Source organism: Mesitornis unicolor, unplaced genomic scaffold (assembly GCF_000695765.1).
Source record: "Mesitornis unicolor isolate BGI_N332 unplaced genomic scaffold, ASM69576v1 scaffold54579, whole genome shotgun sequence".
Lineage (NCBI taxonomy): Eukaryota > Metazoa > Chordata > Aves > Mesitornithiformes > Mesitornithidae > Mesitornis > Mesitornis unicolor.
In genome coordinates this window covers 1-18,901 of record NW_010210373.1, presented here as the reverse complement: position 1 = coordinate 18,901, position 18,901 = coordinate 1, and the positions used below count along the sequence as shown (strand labels likewise).

Below are 18,901 nucleotides of genomic sequence, written 5' to 3'. Positions count from 1 at the left end.
TTGAAGAAAATATTGCTTTGAAAAAGGCCCTTAAAAATTATTCTTAAAATCTAATCCAGTGCATATGGTTTTTCTCTCTTTCCATGTATTGTAAGGATGAATTGCAGAGACTTTTGGATTTGCTGAAGAAGCAAGACCCCTTGCCCGAGGAGCAGCTGCAGAAGCTGTGCATTGAGATGAATGATTTTATTGTTGCATTGTCATCAGTGCAACCCTCTGCCAAGAGAGAAGGCTTTGTCACAATTCCTGATGTGACATGGGCAGATATCGGAGCCCTGGAGGATATTCGGGAGGAGCTGACTATGGCAATATTGGTATGTTTTAACCTTACTTTTGAAGGGGTTTTTTTTGCACTTGCCCCTCTGCAGGAATTAAAACAGTGCTCGTTTGGTTTTTAATATTTATTTAACGTATAATGTGCTTCCTGTGAGTTCTGACAAACTAAAAATTTTGCGATGTCTTCATTTAATATAGTCAGACTTGTGTAATTTGCTTTCGAATTTATTAGAAGCCTGGTGCATATATATTTAACATTTCACTTGCTGTATTCATGCTTTCAGTTTTCAGTATGTTCCTTATTCCTGAATCTTAAGTGTTCTAAAAGTTTTGTACCAATAACCTTAGTTACACAACTGCCACACACAGAATTGGAGACTAGTTAGCTGGAAGGTTAATAGTTGTGCAGCCAGTCACAGATATACTTAACGCTAACACCTTAACGATGCGAATTTTGGTAAATAAAATCTTTGCTTCTGAATAGTGATACTTCCCCCATTTTGGAGTATTTATCAGTGCAAGATAAGAAGATGCTGATCGACTGTTTATTTTCTTAGCCTAAAAAAAACCTGGAATAAAGAACTTGCTTATGATTTATTTTTCATTCAATAGTAACTGAAATGAAAAGTTTCGTGTTAGCTTTTTGTCACAGATAACTATGGTAATTTCTTTTATAGGCACCTGTGCGAAACCCAGAGCAGTTTAAAGCTCTGGGCCTGACTACTCCAGCTGGTGTCCTGCTTGCAGGGCCTCCTGGGTGTGGCAAAACACTGTTAGCTAAGGTAACACATTTTCTAAACATGTTTCTGGAGAATCTTCTTGAAGTGGATCTTTTTGTAGGAATGAGTCTGGGCGATACTGCCAGAAGTTGAGCTTTTGCACCACTTATTAGAAAACCAAATCTGGGGCTCTGTGCTAAAGTTACTTGATTTTCTTGTCATAAAGTTACAATTTTGCTTGAATTTAGAGGGAATTACTGCAAAGCTTCAAGGAATGAAGTTGGTTAAGAAGAAAGTAGTAAAGATTGGAAGAAGCTTTATTAGATAACCACTTCTGTGGAATATCTCACTGTAACTAAATTGGTATTTGGAAATTGTCTATTATATTTATGTACTTATTATATTTACCTTACTGAAAATACATTTCTTTTCCTTCTTCTCGAGCATTTCAGTTCTTATGGCCTCCCCATGTAAATGCAGATAATCATGCAAGTTTCCAGATTGTCACTCATCTTTGTCTTCAAATGCTCTTATGTAGTTGAATATTTCTTTAACTACCACTGATTCTTGACAATTCAGGAGTAGGGTGGGGTGTGAATCTGGAAGGCTGTCATTAAAGGGAGATAACACCTTGCTACATTCCTTCCCCACCTCCCACTCTTAATTACATATAATTATACTTTCTACTGTTTTCTTTATTTTTACAAACGGTTGATAACTGTGTTCCTTCCCTTAAGTTTGTTTATTGCTCTGTGGACAGACCCAAAGAAAATGTGAAAAATAGGTGGTTCATAAACACATCTGTCTTTCCCTTTTTGATAGGCCGTGGCAAATGAGTCTGGACTGAACTTCATATCTGTGAAAGGTCCTGAACTGCTAAATATGGTATGCACTACTCATTGTGCTTTTTTTATTTATGGAGTTCTTGTCCAAAGTGTGGAGCAAGCAGAATTCCTGATAATTACACAACTGTTGCTGGTGCAACTGAAGTTACCTCTTCTAACCCATGCTTGAAGTTTTTAGCAGTTAAGTTGTTCACATGAAAAGGAAAAAGCTATCTGGGTAGTTTAAGTACCTATCTTGGTTTAATTTACCTGGCAGATGGAGCCTTCTTGATTGAAGTAGGATTTCAAAATGACCAAGTACATGCGTCATTGCTTTTATGTAGATCAGGAAAAAGAACAAAAATTCAAATCTACAGTGAGAACAATTGGTGATCAGTAACTGCAAATCAGCAGATTTCACAAAGCAAAATTAAGTTTTCAACTTTCAAGTTCATAAATATGTTTAACTGGTTATTTTAGCTTCTTAATGAAAGGTTAAAACCTTTAAAAGCAATGTGGTTTTCCAGTTGATCAAAGTGGTTTTTTAAAGATTATAAATGTTAATAGAGAAAAGTGCTACAGTCTGAGTTTTTGAATCTCTGTGCTTAGAAGTGTTGCAATATAAATTCAATCCCTTTTAGGGTTAAGAGAATGCATTGAACTGAGCAAGATGACTGCAGCCCATATCTTGGAAGACCTTGGCAGTTACCTGTTTATCAGTAATGTGGAAACTAAAACCAAAATACTGGATTTGATTATTCATTTCCCAAACATTTTTTTACTGTGTACGAGTACTGATACAGGCAGGAAATATAACTCTTAACTTAATGAGGAGTCCTACTCCCTCGTGGAGTAAAGAGGAAGTGTCTGGCTGTGATTCAGAGACTTGTGTTAAGAGAAAAATTGTATCAAAACATGCTTGTTTGAAAAAAAATGAAGTGTTTGCCTTTACAACTTGGCTATTTTCTGGCTTAGTTTTCAGTTCGCTACCACCAGCCTTCAGGCAATGACTATGAACTTCAGATGTTCATTGTGTTCAGATTGCTCACAGGGTTTGTTTATGAACAGTTGAAGAACAACAGGGTCCTTAATGAAGATTGTATTTGTTATTTCCCATCATCAGAATGATGGCAAGTTAGATTCATTCCCCAGAAAGCTGGAATTTTATTAAACTCCAGATGCTCACTTCTGACAGCTTGCAGTACTAGTGACAACTAGTTCCCATGTAAATCATGATCAGTAAGGAAACAGATAACAGACTGTTACCAGAAATAAACCGGTTAGGTTTGCACTTCTCCCTTGCAAAGCACCTCAAATAGTGTTTATAACTCTGATTATTTTTTTTTTCAAGCAAATCTTCATGTCTTGCATTATTTCACTGTGATTTGTCATTTGTTTTAGTATGTTGGTGAAAGTGAACGTGCTGTACGTCAGGTATTCCAGCGTGCCAGGAACTCAGCCCCTTGTGTTATATTTTTTGATGAAGTTGATGCTTTGTGCCCTCGGAGGTCTGACCGTGAAGTAAGTCCAACTTAAAATATTTCAATAAATAAATTATCTCAGTTGAAGTTTTTGTGGCATTGTGCTAGCACAGAAGTACCCGGAAGAGTACTACGTTCAATATCACCCAAGGAAAATAATCCAATCGGCTTCTTCATATTTGCGGAAAAATTTGTTGGTCAAATTTTATAAAGACTTTTTGTGTGTGTGTGTGTGTGTGTGTATAGAAAATAATGTCCACAGAATGTGTGTATTACCACCAACTTGGCTGTGTAGAGCTGTAGGAAAGTGTGAAGGAATGCAGTTTAATATCATGTTTAATTTACGGCCAAACCCTGACACCGATATGCAACTGTAATGCTTGCATGAAGTGTGTATTTATTTGAACAACATGAACTGGGTCATGAAAATATTTGAGGCAGGAGCGTAAGTGGAATGCATTAAACCTCAGAGCTATTTCACCTGTGAGGTTTTCTGTGTCTTTATTTTTTGTTGTTGCTGTTTTGGAATAGGAACTACCTACACCTAGGATTAACTTTAGCTTTTGCAGGGGGTGGTGTTAGTGCAAACTGTTAGCGTGTTGAAAGGAAAGCTGCTCTTTTTTTATACAGAGGAAGTGCATCTATTTTGTGATACAGTGCTGGTGCACGTATGTTGATGGCTGAAAGAAAAGACACTTTTTTCCAGCAGACACATTGAGTACAGTACTGTTCAGGTATTGCCATCAAGTACTGCAACAGAAGGACTGTTGTAGTTCAATCTGTAGGAGGAAGGAAGCTTGATTAACTGTTTCTGAATCGTGCCTTTTCTGCTGACTTTGTGTACTCACTTCCTATGAAAGCTGAAAAGTTCACACTTGACTTCTTGAATGTCCTGAGGTGGTGGTTCCCACAGAGCCAAGGAAGTTGTCTAGTACTAGGCACCACAATAGACACAGATGGTAGCCAAGGGCTGGGAACAGGTGTGCTTTGGCTTCACCATATTTCATTTCTGTGGCGGCAGCGGCAGGTGGCAACTTGGTGCCTAGAAGCCCACCCTTGCTGTTCAGTCTCCTTTAACCGTGCAGAGGTACTCTCTGGGCAGGAGACTGGCCGCTGTATTACTCAGGCTGTGATACTGGTGACAATCCTTGGATTCATAATTGAAACTCAGGGGTATTTGGTGTTTCTATGAGACCTATGTGCATTTTCACCACATGTTCTAATTATCTATAGGTGGATTTATATTTTTGTATGTTTAAAATAGAACAGTAATGCTTAGAACAACATTCTTCAAAATCATCAACCAGTTTTTACTGCGTAACTGAACTCCTGCTCTCTAGCTCCTGTGCTTTCTCTCTCTCTCTCTGTCTCCCCAAGTCTAGAATGAAATTCAGATTAGGCTACTGAGTTTTGTGATAAGATGTCAGTACTATGGAGTTAACATTTAACTATGAGTAGGTCAGCTGCTGAAAGTATTGTTTCAGGGGTCTAAATATTTGGAGAACTTCCCCACCCCCCCCAAACCTGAATAGTGAATAGTTTTGGGTGTTCATATTGAGACAGGTGGGACAATGATTAGTATCAATATCTATATTTACTTCTTTAAGTCCTTCATCTTTAATTGGAAAGAAAAGGTTTGCCACATATTAAAATGTGTGGCTAGGTTTATAGAGAGCATGAATTTGGGGTGGAAACAACCTAAGAATGTGATGGTAGAAACCCAGAATGCAGCTACATTAAAAGTATAAAAAAATAAACTTTTTATTATAGTAGCATTTCAAAGCAGGGCACTAGTAGGTCCCTTGTTCTTTTTACTTTGAAATTTTCACATTCCCTTTGTTTCCTCAATTTTGTTGACAAATCTCTTCTTTTAAAGTCAGGAGCCAGTGTGCGAGTAGTTAACCAGTTACTCACAGAGATGGATGGTCTGGAGAATCGTCAGCAGGTTTTCATTATGGCTGCCACAAACAGGCCAGGTAAGGACCCAAAAATCATAAACAAGAGAAATCATTGGTTCTCTTCTAATGAAATATTGTGCTCATATAGAATTCAAATATGTAACTTACCTTGTTCTGTATTTAAAATTACAGCATCTCATCAAATCCAAACCTTTTCTGATCAATTTGTGTGTTCCACATTCTTGTGACAGTGTGAGATGAAGCAACATCTGTAAAATGTGTCTTAATTAGCACCTGGTACCATTGCTGTAAAATACTTTGAAAGACCTTTGACTTAATTGGACTTTGGATTATTTCCTTGGAACATAAAAGAAAAAAAAAAGTACTAAAACATGAATTGTATATTTTTTGCTACTTGCATTGATTTTCTATCCAAAGCAACCTTATAGTTGCATGTTGTGCGTGTTGGGTTTTTTTGTTTGTTTTGTTGTGTAGTTTTGTTGATTGGTTGGGTTTTCCTGCCTTGAGGTGTCTGTCTGATGTTAAATCACTCTTCCATTTGCTTATCTTTTGGTCCCTGGGCTTCATGTTCCAAACTTGATTCCCTCAGCCTGAACTTACTCTGCTATTTCCTTGTTAAGCATTGCTGTCGGCTGCTGTTCGTGCTCCCTTGCTGGCTTTTCAATCAAACATTGTGTTTTACAACCAACTTTCTCCCTATGTGGTTTTTTTGTATTATGGAGAAGTCTCATGTTTTATATGTAGCAAGAAACTTCCTGAATTTGAACTCCATCTAGGTGCTGAGTGAGAAATAAAGGAATTTGTTGTCAGTATAGAAAGCAGCATGCATGAAGATGTTGTGCTTGCTTGGTTATGAGCATTTTCCTGAATATGACTACTGAAATTAAATACAGCTTTACAAGTTCATCTTGGTAAAACTATACTGGTATAGGTAAGAAACTTGGGAAAGAACCTTTGCACCTAGAGCACGTATTTGGCAAATACCTGTTAACGACAAGACACTGTTTGTTTCATACCTGCATGTATTAAGTAAGGACAAGATGTAGAATTCTGATGAGAAATGGCTTAATGAGAAAAACAGTAGCATAGCTATTTTGGGTATAAATTTGAAGATGAGAAAGTTAAAATACTTGACAGATTGCTTGGGTCCTGCAGATTAAAGAAAATTTGGTCTGAAATCACCTAAAATAGGCAACTATGAGGTGGTTTTGGTTTTTCCCAATGGTCAAAAATTTCAAAGACTTCGAGGAAAATTTTCATGTCTCGTGAATTCTTTGCACCGTGACAGACTGTCAAGCTTTCTATGTAGTGAAGTATAAGCTGTAAATGCTTAAATCTGTATGTGCTTGTGGAAATTCTTTGATTTTAAAGTGGTGACTTTTCCTGGCAGAAGCTTGATGATTCTGACCTATCTAATCCAATATAGGCAAGAGAATAAGGTTATACAATGTAGCACATCTATATATAGATACAGTTGGATGTACCAAGAGTGTTAATACCAGTGTCATCAAGTTGCCTTAGGAAAGAGATCTCTCAGTAAATTAGCTATGTTAGTGCAAGTCTATGTACCAAGCAGCCTTATTTGTTAGCCTTTCTCAAGGGCTTTGTACATAACTGCTGATGACAGCAAACTTGTCAGTGTCCCTGGTAGCTTGAGGTGTGATTTCCAACCCTGCTGAAGTTGCAGAACCATCCAGCTTCACTTCCTGCAGTGCCACTTCAGATTGGTGTTATGCTTGTTTAAAGTATCTCTGTGATGGTTTGGGGATTTTCTTTTTGAGTTTTAAAAAGTCACTGTTGCCTTGTCCAGCTGCAGTGGTAGATGTACTGTTTTGCTATAGAGGAATATTACAAAACTTTCCTGAGTAATGAAGGTTGAAATAATGTTTGAGGGAAGCTGGGAAATCTGTAAGGCATGAACTCAGCAGTGTATTACAAACCAGTGACATTGATGAAAAAAGTGAATTTGAGGTAAAAATGCCAGATGTAAAGAAAATGCCAAGGCAGGGATAATAATCATAAAATTGAAGGATATGAATGTATCTGTAAATTCTCTAAATGGATACGGATTGTATCTTGATAAAGGAGTTACTTTGCCAACATGACAAAATATTTTTTGCTGGATGGCAAAGCTTGGCACGTCCAGCTTTTGCTGGAGGACGCAATTATCTGTGCATCTGTTTCGGTAGGATGGATCTCTTGGCTTCAGGAAGTTATCAGCTGCATGTATGAATAACATTTTGGATAGGTTTAGACTACAAACTTTTGCTGTGGTATCTGTCAGTGTGAAGAAATACAGTTTCCAATTGGTGCAGCTTTTATCAGAGCAACTTTTACTGAAGTTGTGGTTAAATTGGGAAAACCAATTTTTCTTTTGTGTAATTTATATGCTATTTATGGGGCTTAGGAAGGGGCAGTGTTCACCAAATTAAATTTTGCTGGTATGATCTGGGTTTTTAATAGGAGGACATTGCAGGTAGAGAACAGTCTATACTAGTAAAGTACGCTTATTACTGCCCTAAGAACTAAATGTCCAAGCCAGAGACCTGTAGAAGAACCACAGTTTATTCTGGCTAATATATTTAAAGTATTCCTGCAAACAATAAAAGTTGTAGTGCCGGAAAAGCTCTTTTGCTTATAAGCCTGACGTTTGTATGAAAGATTTTTCTGTCATAGCTATATTGAATAGAGGTACTGGGGGGTTGTGTAATATAAATCTAAATAATACATGTGTCCCAGCAGAACTTCCTGAAGTCTTCCACTGAGCCAGTGTTAGGAAGTGTGATATCTCATCTTTTTAAATCCATGTTAGTACAGTTTAATAAGTGAGAAAATGGCCTTGCAAGGTGCTTCCTTTTTAGAGGAGTTGTATGCGTGGTAGCTTTTATAGTTGGTTGCTGTTACTACTCATGACTATTAGTGTGTGCAGTCAGCATTGTAGTCCCAGAGAGCATGGTGCCAAAAGAAGAGTCTTCTCTCATGAAAATATTATTATAAAGAATAATAGTACCAGCAATTAGGTTAGCACTGGCTCAAACCGTGTTGGTGTTAAGGTGTGTTCCTGGCACAGTCGTTCCACTGAGGTGATGGGTTTGGGGCTTTTTGTGGAATGGTGATGGTTTATGTACCCTGTGGCTGAAGACTGCCAAATTCTATTTTTTATAATAGCCTTTAAGGAATTGTAACACACTTAATTCTGCTTTTACCAAAAGGGGCAGGCACAATAGATTTGTTCCTTTGTTTATCATATACAGTCTGCTGGTGGTAATTCTTTCTCTGGCAGTGCTGAAATAAGCCTTTGGCCTGTCCTTAAAAGCAGGATATTTCAGCTTTTTGCACTTACTCAGTGACTTTGAAAGTCCTCTGTAGATCTTTCTTGACTACTGCTAAATTAGCAGGGATGTGGTATTCCCAACTCAATCTCTTTCCACCTAAATGCAAGACCAATGTCAAACTTTGTCTGAAGAGGATTAAAATTTTAAAGCACTCATTAAAAAGAGAGGTGGAGTGAGGGGAAAGAGGCAGAAATATCATGTCCTGTTACAAACTTTATGGGTCAGAATAATTCTGTTCTTTTTCAGTCTACTTACTTCCCCAAATCTGAGTCTGAATACTTACAAAACTATTAAGCACTAGTGTTACCTTACCCAAGGCCTCTAATTTCCCACAATTTTCTAGTTACCAGTGTGAGTTTCAGTATTGGAGAGTGCTGTTTTCAGCTCTTTTCTTGCCTACCCAGGCATTGGACATTACAAACTTTTTAGAGAAGTGGTGACCAAGGCATCAGCAGCATTTAATATGGGATCTAAGGAACTGTATGTAAACTGGGGAAACAGACAAGAAATCAATGAAACACTAAAACTGGTAGTGATTTAAGCTTGATGTAATTGGTGATGATGTCTTTACTTTTATTCATGGTCTTTCTTCCTAGCTTTTAAAACTAAGTTCTTTCAAAATTCCCCTTCTATGGTTATCTTGGAGCATGGTCCTAGTTTCAGTGAATTCTGTTTTTCTTTAGCAAGTTTGTTAGTTTTGTAGAGCTGTTCACCTGACCCACATGTTTTGAAACACAGTAAAAAAAAAAAAACAAACAACAACAACAAAAAAAAACCAAACACCACACACAAAAAAACCCCCCAAAACTTCCTTTCAGTCTCTGACAATAGTTACAGTTGTTGTTTGGTTTGGTTGTTTTTTTTGTTTGTTATGGTTATACCTGTTTATACATGTTGCTGAATTAAAGGCAAGATAAGATCTAAGAAAAGCACCTAATATGTGAGGCGTAGAACAACTTCTTTCAACATAGTCCTAATTCACACAAATTATATTTCTGCTTCAACAGCCCTTGAAGGTTGTGCGTCTTTCATAGTAACTTCAGTGGAGATCGTTTGTTGTGTAGAAGCAAAGTTGTTAACTGCAGTATTAATCTAGAGTCTCTAAGCCTGTGTTCCAGTGAAGGAATGTGAGGACAAATGTGAGGACCTAGGTCTCGTATAGATCAAATATAATTTAAAAAGCTGTAGTGAGTATAGGAGAAGTTTGACAGACTCAGCACAATGGTCATTGTTGCTGGTATGCACTGAACTTCCATAAACATTGTTGTACAGCTGAGATAAGACACGAATAATCAACTGGAAATGAGTGTGAGACTAATAGATTTTATTATAGGACAGTAGAATGTCACATTATATGGATGCATGCAAAGATATTTTCAGTAGAATTTAATGAAGAGGATAAAATTTTACAGTAGTTTGGAGAGCAATGTAGTAAACTGAAGTATTACTTAATTCTCTAGAGGCAAGTGCTTGTTTTAACCTCTGAAAATAGATGTACTCTAAATGTCATCTTATGCAATTTTGCCAAATTATCTGGAAAATGGTAATGCTTCTTCAAAGGAAATAGTCAACACCATTGCTAAGATCAGAAAACCAGGACACAAAATTACTAACTAAACATGTCTCTTAATAGAAATGTATAGTTTCCATAAGATGACTGGTGTTATGTTTCCATGTTTCACTTTCAAACTTGAGACATGATAGGCTTTGAAAGAGGTATCCATGACAACTATTTTAATTTCATTAAAATATTAAATGTATCTAAAATTAGTTGACTCTTCTGTTTAGACAAGATAATAGATATGGTGAGAATATTATGATTTATGAAATTTCTGAGATGGGAGCATTATTCCAATTCTTTACACAGAAATGAAGTGCATCTAATGAGTGAGTTTGACCAATGAGTAAATACTAATTTCTGTGTAAGTGACTTGAATTTATAAAAACTTCGGGCCTGGGCCTGAACCAGGAGGCTGAAGTGAATTGACTCACAAGGAGATGGGGAGTGTAGATCTGTGTTTGGAGCTCTGGGGCAATGTAATCATTTACATACAAATGGATGAATGCATCTTTAGACCAGATTGTTAACTTTGCGTCATTGGACAAATAGCGTGGCGAGGGCCATGTTCTCAGCATTCAAAATGGAAACCATATTTTCCATATCAAGCTTAATGTTTTTAAAGAGCTTTTGAAACTTTAGAATGGGGAAGTTATCAAGTGCACGATGTTGTAATGCAGTCCCTATTAAGAGTGTTTGTTTTGATGTTTGTAATTGATCTGTTGAGTGCATTTTGTCATCTCATTTTAATAATGTGGCAAGACTTCTGTCCACAGAAATACAAAAACAAGAAAGTACACTTATGTCAAGAGCAAGATAAAGTATCATATAGAACTGTGCACAGATGTACAAGAGAGATGTTTTTTGTCTAGGTCTCTCATGACAGGGATCCAGTTTAACCCTTGTTTAATCTGGTCTGGATTAAGTTAATGCATCAAGTTCTTCCTTTTTTCCTTACCATTCTTGTTGTATTTACACTAGCTGATTTCTGCCTACGTAGATGCCTCTGGCCATGACTGTTGTATCTTGGGGGGAAAAAAATTGCTTTTCTCCAAGGAAAAGATAGTGGAGCAATTTTTAGTGTATGCATCTCATTCTACTTTTTGCCCTTTAAGCACAGGGGAGAACGTAACTTGAACAAAATTATGCACATATTTAAAAAGTGAGTCAAGACTCTGTTGTGGTAGGATCTGGTAGCTGGAGTCTTGACAGAGTTAAGCAAACTTCTTTCATTTGCAGAAAAGAGAAAGCTGTGCTTCCATGCTGCTGTTTTGGGGTTTGGCTGGGCTTTTTTTGTTTGAAACATCTGTACAGTAAGGATTAACAGCTTAACTTTTCCCATTTCTTCACCTTTAATATATGTGAATGTGTGTAGTTATGTTTTGTAAGAGGATGTAGTGATTGTAAAGGTGTTGACAGCTTCATTTGGAGTCCTCGATAGTTTCCAGCTTAAGTGTGACTTTCAACTGGTACTTTTCGACAGGGTTCGTGCAACAGCTACCTAACACATCTATGGAATTCACAGACTTCAAAAAAGTCTGTTATACTAAAAGTGCAGTTTACTTTATCTTCTGAGGGTGCTGTTGTGACTTTGCCGTTCACATTACTGTAGCATGTAGCATATGGACTGTTAGAATCCCTCAGTGAAACAGAGCAAGTAATACCATCATCGTTTTTGGTAAATGGGGAAACGGGGAATTTAGAAACACTATCCAGGCAGTTTGTGCTGAAATATGGACAAGAGTTGAGGTCTTTCCCAGGTTATATGCCCTGTTTGTATCTGTTGTTTTACCAGTAGTTCTTACTAATTCTATCCTGACTTACTGATTGTGAAAGTTCAGTGTTGAAGCCTGTGGTACTAAAAGGCTTGTAGACTCCATTACTTTTAAGTTTTGATTAGTTATCTAGAGATGTTTGTGATGATTTTTGGTTTTACTTCTCCACACATAATAAAATTTGGAGTCTGTAGTTCTTCCTGGGAAACAAATTCTGTACTTTGCAGCTCTGTTTTGTGTGTTTGTGGGTTTCCTATTTTGCCATTCAGAAAATGAATATGTAGTAGAAGTGCAAATGACCGGTAAAATTAAGTTTACATGCGGATGCTTATGATTGGCCATGTGTACTTGTTATTCTTAATTTATTACTGTGCCTTTCAAGCGGATTCACAATGGTTAATACAGGTAGAGTTCCTTCCAACAGAAAAAACCTGGAAGCATCTTTTCCCCTCCTTATAAATTAATGTGTAATTCCTCACTTGACCACACTAGGTATGACATCAAAATGTTCCAGTGCTGTATTGCCAAAGACAGAGTTGTCTTCATTTGCGAAGAGATGAAACTGGTATTTATGAGCCATCTTTGAGCAGATGCGGCTTAACTTGTACTAGAGGCATCAGCTATTTTAGTGGTCAGAGCATCACATCATGGCACAAATGCTTCTTTTAATCTAAGTATGCATAATATTCCTTCTAATGTGTATGCTTTCCTAAGGGTGTTATCTCATTTCTGGATAACTTTGTCAGGTTTTTTTTTCTTCTCTCTTTAAGACATAATTGACCCAGCTATCCTGCGTCCTGGTAGACTGGATAAAACACTTTATGTGGGTTTGCCACCACCTGAAGATCGACTTGCTATTTTAAAGACCATCACCAAAGTGAGTATTTGGAAGTAAATCCATATTTTGAAGCTTGGAAGGATGATTTAATACAAAGTAAATTTTACAGAGAATTGCAGAATCCTGTCTCACTAAACACATCAGGTCATAAAAATCAGCCGCATCTGCAGTTAAATTTGTTCCAGGACTGCAAGGAGTTGATAAATCTTGTAAGGAAAACCTGTTAAACATAGAAACTGCTGCCTTTATAGTCACAGTTTGAGCAGATTTAATTGGAAGATTCCTATCTGTGTGAGTAATGGGCCTAGAAGTGTTTTGTAAGCTTTTTTTGGTGGGGTTCCATATATTCGCCAAAATGATTCACTAGCTCGAGCTGTATTTGCTCAGCAGTAATTGTGACACTTGATTGCCTTTAGGCTTAAAGGAAGCTTGTGATGATTGTTGTAGGTCAAAGTAAATGTGAAAAAGTGAAATACCTGCATTCATGGGACCTCCCTGTGGCTAATGGCACATTCTGCCACTGAGAGTATTGGAGTATTTCTCTAAATATGGTACAGCAGTAATCAAGGCCTTAAAGAGCATACAGAGCATTATGAATTACTTAGATATTTCCTACTTTTTCCAGTAGATCAGGGTTGATTGTTAAGAACAGATGTCCTATTAGAATTTTTTAGAGCTGCAAAGGAGACCAGATCTTCACTATAGAGAAAAGGTAGCACTGTCTTATGAAAAGTGTGGCAAAAATTATTTAGCAGAGTTGTAAAAAAAGATAATTCAGACTTGCATATGCATGAAGTTGTGGTGTAGACAATAGTTAATCCCACAGGAGAATTCAGAAAGTGAGGACTCATTGAAGCACGTCCTTTCATGCCAAAATAGTTGTTCAAAAGTTGGGCCCTCATTACGAATTCAGGATGTTAGACTTTCCTTCATTTGTTCTAGGCATTACACCTTGGAGGGGAAAAAATGTAAATATGCCCCCATTTGCTATTAGCAGTAGATCAGTTTATTATTGTTTCTAAGTTATATAAAAATATTTTAGGTAAAAATTTATACAATCCTGTTCTTGAAAACAGTTGCCTTATAAAAGACCTAGGGAGAATTTGGGTGTAACATCGATGAGTCATTTTTCAAACATACTGTAAGAAATTACACTTTTTTTTACTTTACCAGTTTATTTTTAAAGATAAAGTGTGCTTTAAAAATTTGGCTTATATGATTGTTCTGATTTAATACTTTTTCTGAAAGAAGTACGTAGTAAGGGTTAGTCACTAGACTGCCTAAACAGAGCAGAATTCTGCTAGAGTTTACATCTGCTCAGTTTTTTTAACATGCAGGTGTTGAGCCTTGCTTGTCCTAATTTTTGGAGAATCTGTAGAGATTTGTAACTATCTCAACTGCTTTCACTGTAGGAAGAAAGTGCAGCAAAGCTTGGTGCAAGGCTTCATGGGGGAGAGGATGGTATTAAACAAAACTGATTTCTCGCACTGTCATAGATTTCATTTGCTCACACTCTCACAGCTGCCTATGGTCACAAAGGTGTGTGCATCCAAGTCGTGGGTGTGCAACACCAAGGAGAAGGATCTCCAAGTCCTTACTTCATCTCTTGGCTTCCTCTTGACTGGCGATTACAAACTGGTTCTTTGAAATGTTTTCTAGGTTCCCTTTAAGAATCAAACAGTTCAGAATTGTGCTTACTTCAGCTGCCATAAATCTTGGGCGAGGCTGCTGAAAAGCATCTTTGCTCCCTCCTTCTGGGAATCTTTGTGGCTACAGCCTCTTCCTGTTGGGATAACTCCAAGAGGAGTGGCATGCGTGATGCAGTCACCTTGTTGTCAGCCTGTTGTCAGAGCATGCTTGCCTCCTGCTAACAAATCATCTTTGCTGTGACCTTCATCTTTGCTGTGACCTTCGCTGATTACAGCCCTTCCTGTGATATAAGCAACACATTCATAGTGTTTACCAGCTTGGTTCCTCTGGATCCTGTCCTTGGTTATCAGGGCATGTTATTTTTGGAATGCTAGATACTTCCATGCATTCTTAATTCATTCTGGTCTTAACATTTTGGTAACAAATCTTTGTAGTGAATGAGATGTTAAGTCTTTTAATGGATTTTTTTTTTCCTCAGCTCTTAATTAAGAGGCCAGCAGAAATGAGATACACTCTCTGAATGAGTCTCTTCCTTGTGTGTTTCCACATTCATTCCATGAGGAGCCTGGTGCTGTTCTCACTTCCCTACTTCTGCAGTCACCAGAGTTCTTGTAAGGCTAGGCAAAGATGTGTATTTCTAGTGTAAAGAACAAGAAATAGGTTGTTATTTTATTTTAAAATGTATAGGAGTTATCTGCGAGAACAAGGAATATGGAGAGAAGAAAATATGTTAAATAAATTGAAATGCTTTATTTTTTGTCACACTTCATCCATGTATTCTATGTAAGGAAATTTGAAAAATCTGTGTACAGGAACACTTGCTTAAATATGCGCTCAGGGCCAGATAAAACAAAATGTTTGGTGCAGATGTGAGTGGCTTCTGGGTGATGCTATGCATTCCCAGAAATCTCCAGGGAATACATGCGCAGGATGTGGAAACTGGGAATCGCTGCTGAGGGAAAAAGTGGATGCCTACAAAACTAGCATGAGGAGTAGAAAAAGGAGTCAGAGGGAGGAATAGGTTGCATGAAAGACAGACAGCCTAAACATAGACTGAAGCTTTGTTGTGAAAGAGTTTTATTTCAGTTAACTTGTACAGATCAGTCATTTCCAAATTGCATATTAACAAAGCAAGAGAAGCATGTCTTTGCATGTTTAAGTTACTCATGGACTTACATTCTTGCAAGCTGTATGAAGCTTCTCTGGTGCACGTACTGCTGAGCTTGTCTCCAGAGGAGGCAGATCGTCCCACTCCGAAAATGCTCAACATGTGTTGCTACTCAAAGCAACAGATAAAACATTTTTAGCAGAGGTGTCTCTCTGGCTTGCAGTCTTGTACAGTTCCTGAAGTATCCCATAGGAAATTGTATGAGGCTTCCTTGATTCCAGGTTAAATTCTCTGCTTTCAAGAAATTTCAAAATCAGTCTTTGTCTTTTTGGTTTGGCTTGGAGTTTTTCTTTCCCCCTTTCTAGCTGGTATTCTACCAAAGATTGTTTCAAGATTACTCCCTCGCTCTGCCTAGTCCCTGCTCATTCTGCTATCTGTGAACTATTCAAGGGTTTTAACTTTTGCCAGTTACGATGCAGGATGTTGAGATTCTGGAGCGGGTTCAGAGAAGAGCCACAAGTATGGTGAGAGGTCTGGAGAACAAGCCTTATGAGGAGCGGCTGAGGGAACTGGGGTTGTTCAGCCTGGAGAAGGGAAGGCTGAGGGGACACCTCATCACCACCTACAACTACCTCAAGGGAGGTTGTAGAGAGGTGGGTGCTGGTCTTTTCTCCCAGGTGATGGAGGATAGAACAAGGGGAAACAGCACCAAGCTGTGCCAAGGGAGGTTCAGGTTAGAGATAAGGAGGAAGCTCTTTACTGAGAGGGTTGTCAGAAGCTGGAGCAGGCTGCCCAGGGAGGTGGTGGAGTCACCATCACTGGATGTATTTAAAGAGCGGGTAGACGAGGTACTTAAGGATGTGGTTTAGGGGGTAGACAGGAGCGGTTGGACGTGATGATCTCAGAGGTCTTTTCCAACCGAGCGATTCTGTGATTCTGTGTGATTTTATTTTTCTCTCTTGAAGGTATTGTAGGTATGTGGTATATTAGTTCCCCTGAAGAAGTCAGAAAAAAATTATATGAATTTGTGCATTTCTGTCAAATGAGTTTCCAGCAGAAATATATCTATTTTTATTAAAAAGAGTCCTTTCATGTCTAAACTTGGGTATCGTTTGATACTGTAGAGATCTAGAATCTCTGTACTACCATCATACTACTTTACTGTTGCCTAAGGGTAATAGGGAGATCTGTGTTTACAGTATTTGAAAATTTTGTTAGCTAGTTTCAAATGTAATTTATGATGTACAATATTTTTTTTGCTGTTGGAGATGCAAAAATAGTAACGAAAGAAACTACTTCTGGGATCTTTGTGGAGGAAACAGTAACAATATGGAAGAGTAGTGTCAAAAAGGCTACAGGAATGTCTATGAATGGAAAACATCTAAGTTTGAAAATGTATGTCTAGAACATAAAAGATATACAATTAATTCCATCTTAAAGGTGATGAGATAACACTAAATCTAAGTGCTTATTGCTTAGCTATTTGATTTCAATCCATAGTAAAACTAGAGGAAGTTGAGCTAAACAATGTACCCAGCTACTTATGGTATGTCCACATATGGAACAGTGCCAGTGTGACATTGCCCTGTGGCAGGCTGCCCATCGTTTCATTAGAGAAAAATCTCATCTGTTGGTGGGAAGATAAAATTTAGCATTACTTATTATTTCATAATTAAATGTTTTTAAGGTTGGTTGTCCTTCTTGTCAGTTTGAGGTTAAAAAACCAATGTTAGTATTTGTGGATATTTCAGGTAATTTGTCAGACCCTTACATGTTACTTAATCAATGAAACTTTTAAATCACTTTGGGGATTCCATGTGTAGAAAATAATGTTTTCTTCTCTTCTTTTTATTATCTCAACTCCTTTAGGATGGCACCCGGCCTCCACTAGATACTGATGTAAGCCTTGAAGAAATTGCTTACAGTCAACATTGTCATTGTTATACGTGAGTACCTTCCTGTTTGGACTTAAATACTTAACGTGCAGTGTCAACAGCCTTTTGATGCATGATAATGTGTGTTATGTTGTTATTATTAAGAGGATCTCTTAACTTTCAGGGTTCATAAGCCTCTTCCCTTATGCTATTTTTCTGAATTTCACTTGGGCTTTTTTTCCAGAGGGGTTGGTAGGCATATATGGATACTAAAGTCTTTTTCATCTGGATTAATCCTCTGCATGTTGTAATACAGAGCAGTAGATCCCTCTAGGTTTTGCTTTGTTTTATTTTATAGTTCTTGCACAATCTGAAGATAAAAGAGCCCTCTGAGTTGTGGACCTGTATACAATTATGATGAAAGCAAATTGGTTAAACAACCATAACCAACTTGTTCTGTCACACAGTTGAAAGCAAAGTTTGACAAAGTTATGAGGCTTGTGTTTTGGGAATTCCAAGGTGTGGATTTTTAGGGAAGCTTGATAGCCGTATCTGTCAGAATAATTTGCAAGTGTGTTCTACAAAACTTCAAAAAGCTTTAATCTATTAAGTGATTTATTAATAGTTAATGACTTTCTGGAGTTCACAGAAAGATGAAGTGTATGACTTGCTCCTTGTCACGATACTGCTTTTGGATCTGGACACTATCACCAGTAATGATGAGTTTCTCATTGTTTCATGCTTGGAAAAGATCAGTACTACTACTTTCTCTGCCTGTTTTGCTCACTGTCTTTTTTTCTTCTTCCCTTTTTTTTTTGCAGGGGGAAGGGTGGTTTTTTTGAGGGTTTTTTTTCTGTTGTGTTTGGGTTTCTTTGTATTTTGGGTTTTGTTTGGGTTTGGGGTGTTTTGTTGTTTGTGGTGTATGTTTAGTGTTGGGTTTTTTTGTTGGTTGGTTTGGGGGTTGGTTTTGGTTTTTTGTTTTCTTTTGCTTTTTTTTGTTGTTGTTCGGTTGTTTGGGTTTTTTCAAATGCAGTAGTATTCCTGGCACCCCCAAATGAAGCATGGGGAGTTAATTCTGAAAATGTTCTTCGGTTCAATGACTTACAGCAGTTTGAAGGCTTGTGAAAAGTTGAACAGCTGGAAACTGGAAACAAATAGTCAGAAAGACTGATCTGACCATGTTTTGTGGATACCATTATTTTAAGAGCCTATTAACTGTTGGTGCAGCTTTGAGCAAGGCAGCTCCCTGTTGTAATCATGGGTGATTCCATTCGAATCTTTCATAAAACCAATAGAAAAATAATGCATCATGTTTCCACCAAGTGGCACAATCTTAATCAATCCTTTGACATTTTTAAGGATGCAAGGTGGTGGTTTTGCCTCTTCCCTTGCTCCTCATGTATTTGATCTTAATCTGTGGCTAAAATCTGGAGGATGTCACTCCATAATGAATGTTGCAGTGCTGGGTAGTCCTCTGACATCTTTCCAGTGTTCTTAAGATGAACCTTTATGACAGTATGTCGTGGTTTAGGGCTGGGCCGGCC

At 37.7% G+C, this 18,901-nt stretch overlaps 1 protein-coding gene across 1 annotated transcript in view; it reads left to right on the top strand.

Annotated features, from left to right (window-relative positions):
- Positions 1-17,433, top strand: part of NVL (nuclear VCP-like) — a 32,311-nt gene extending 14,878 nt beyond the window's left edge. The window contains exons 13-19 of the mRNA XM_010193152.1: positions 96-314; positions 954-1,058; positions 1,818-1,880; positions 3,221-3,340; positions 5,177-5,276; positions 12,658-12,764; positions 17,353-17,433. Coding sequence (XP_010191454.1) covers positions 96-314; positions 954-1,058; positions 1,818-1,880; positions 3,221-3,340; positions 5,177-5,276; positions 12,658-12,764; positions 17,353-17,433 — 795 coding nt within the window. The remainder of the gene's footprint in view (positions 1-95; positions 315-953; positions 1,059-1,817; positions 1,881-3,220; positions 3,341-5,176; positions 5,277-12,657; positions 12,765-17,352) is intronic.
- Positions 17,434-18,901: the final 1,468 nt, after the last annotated feature.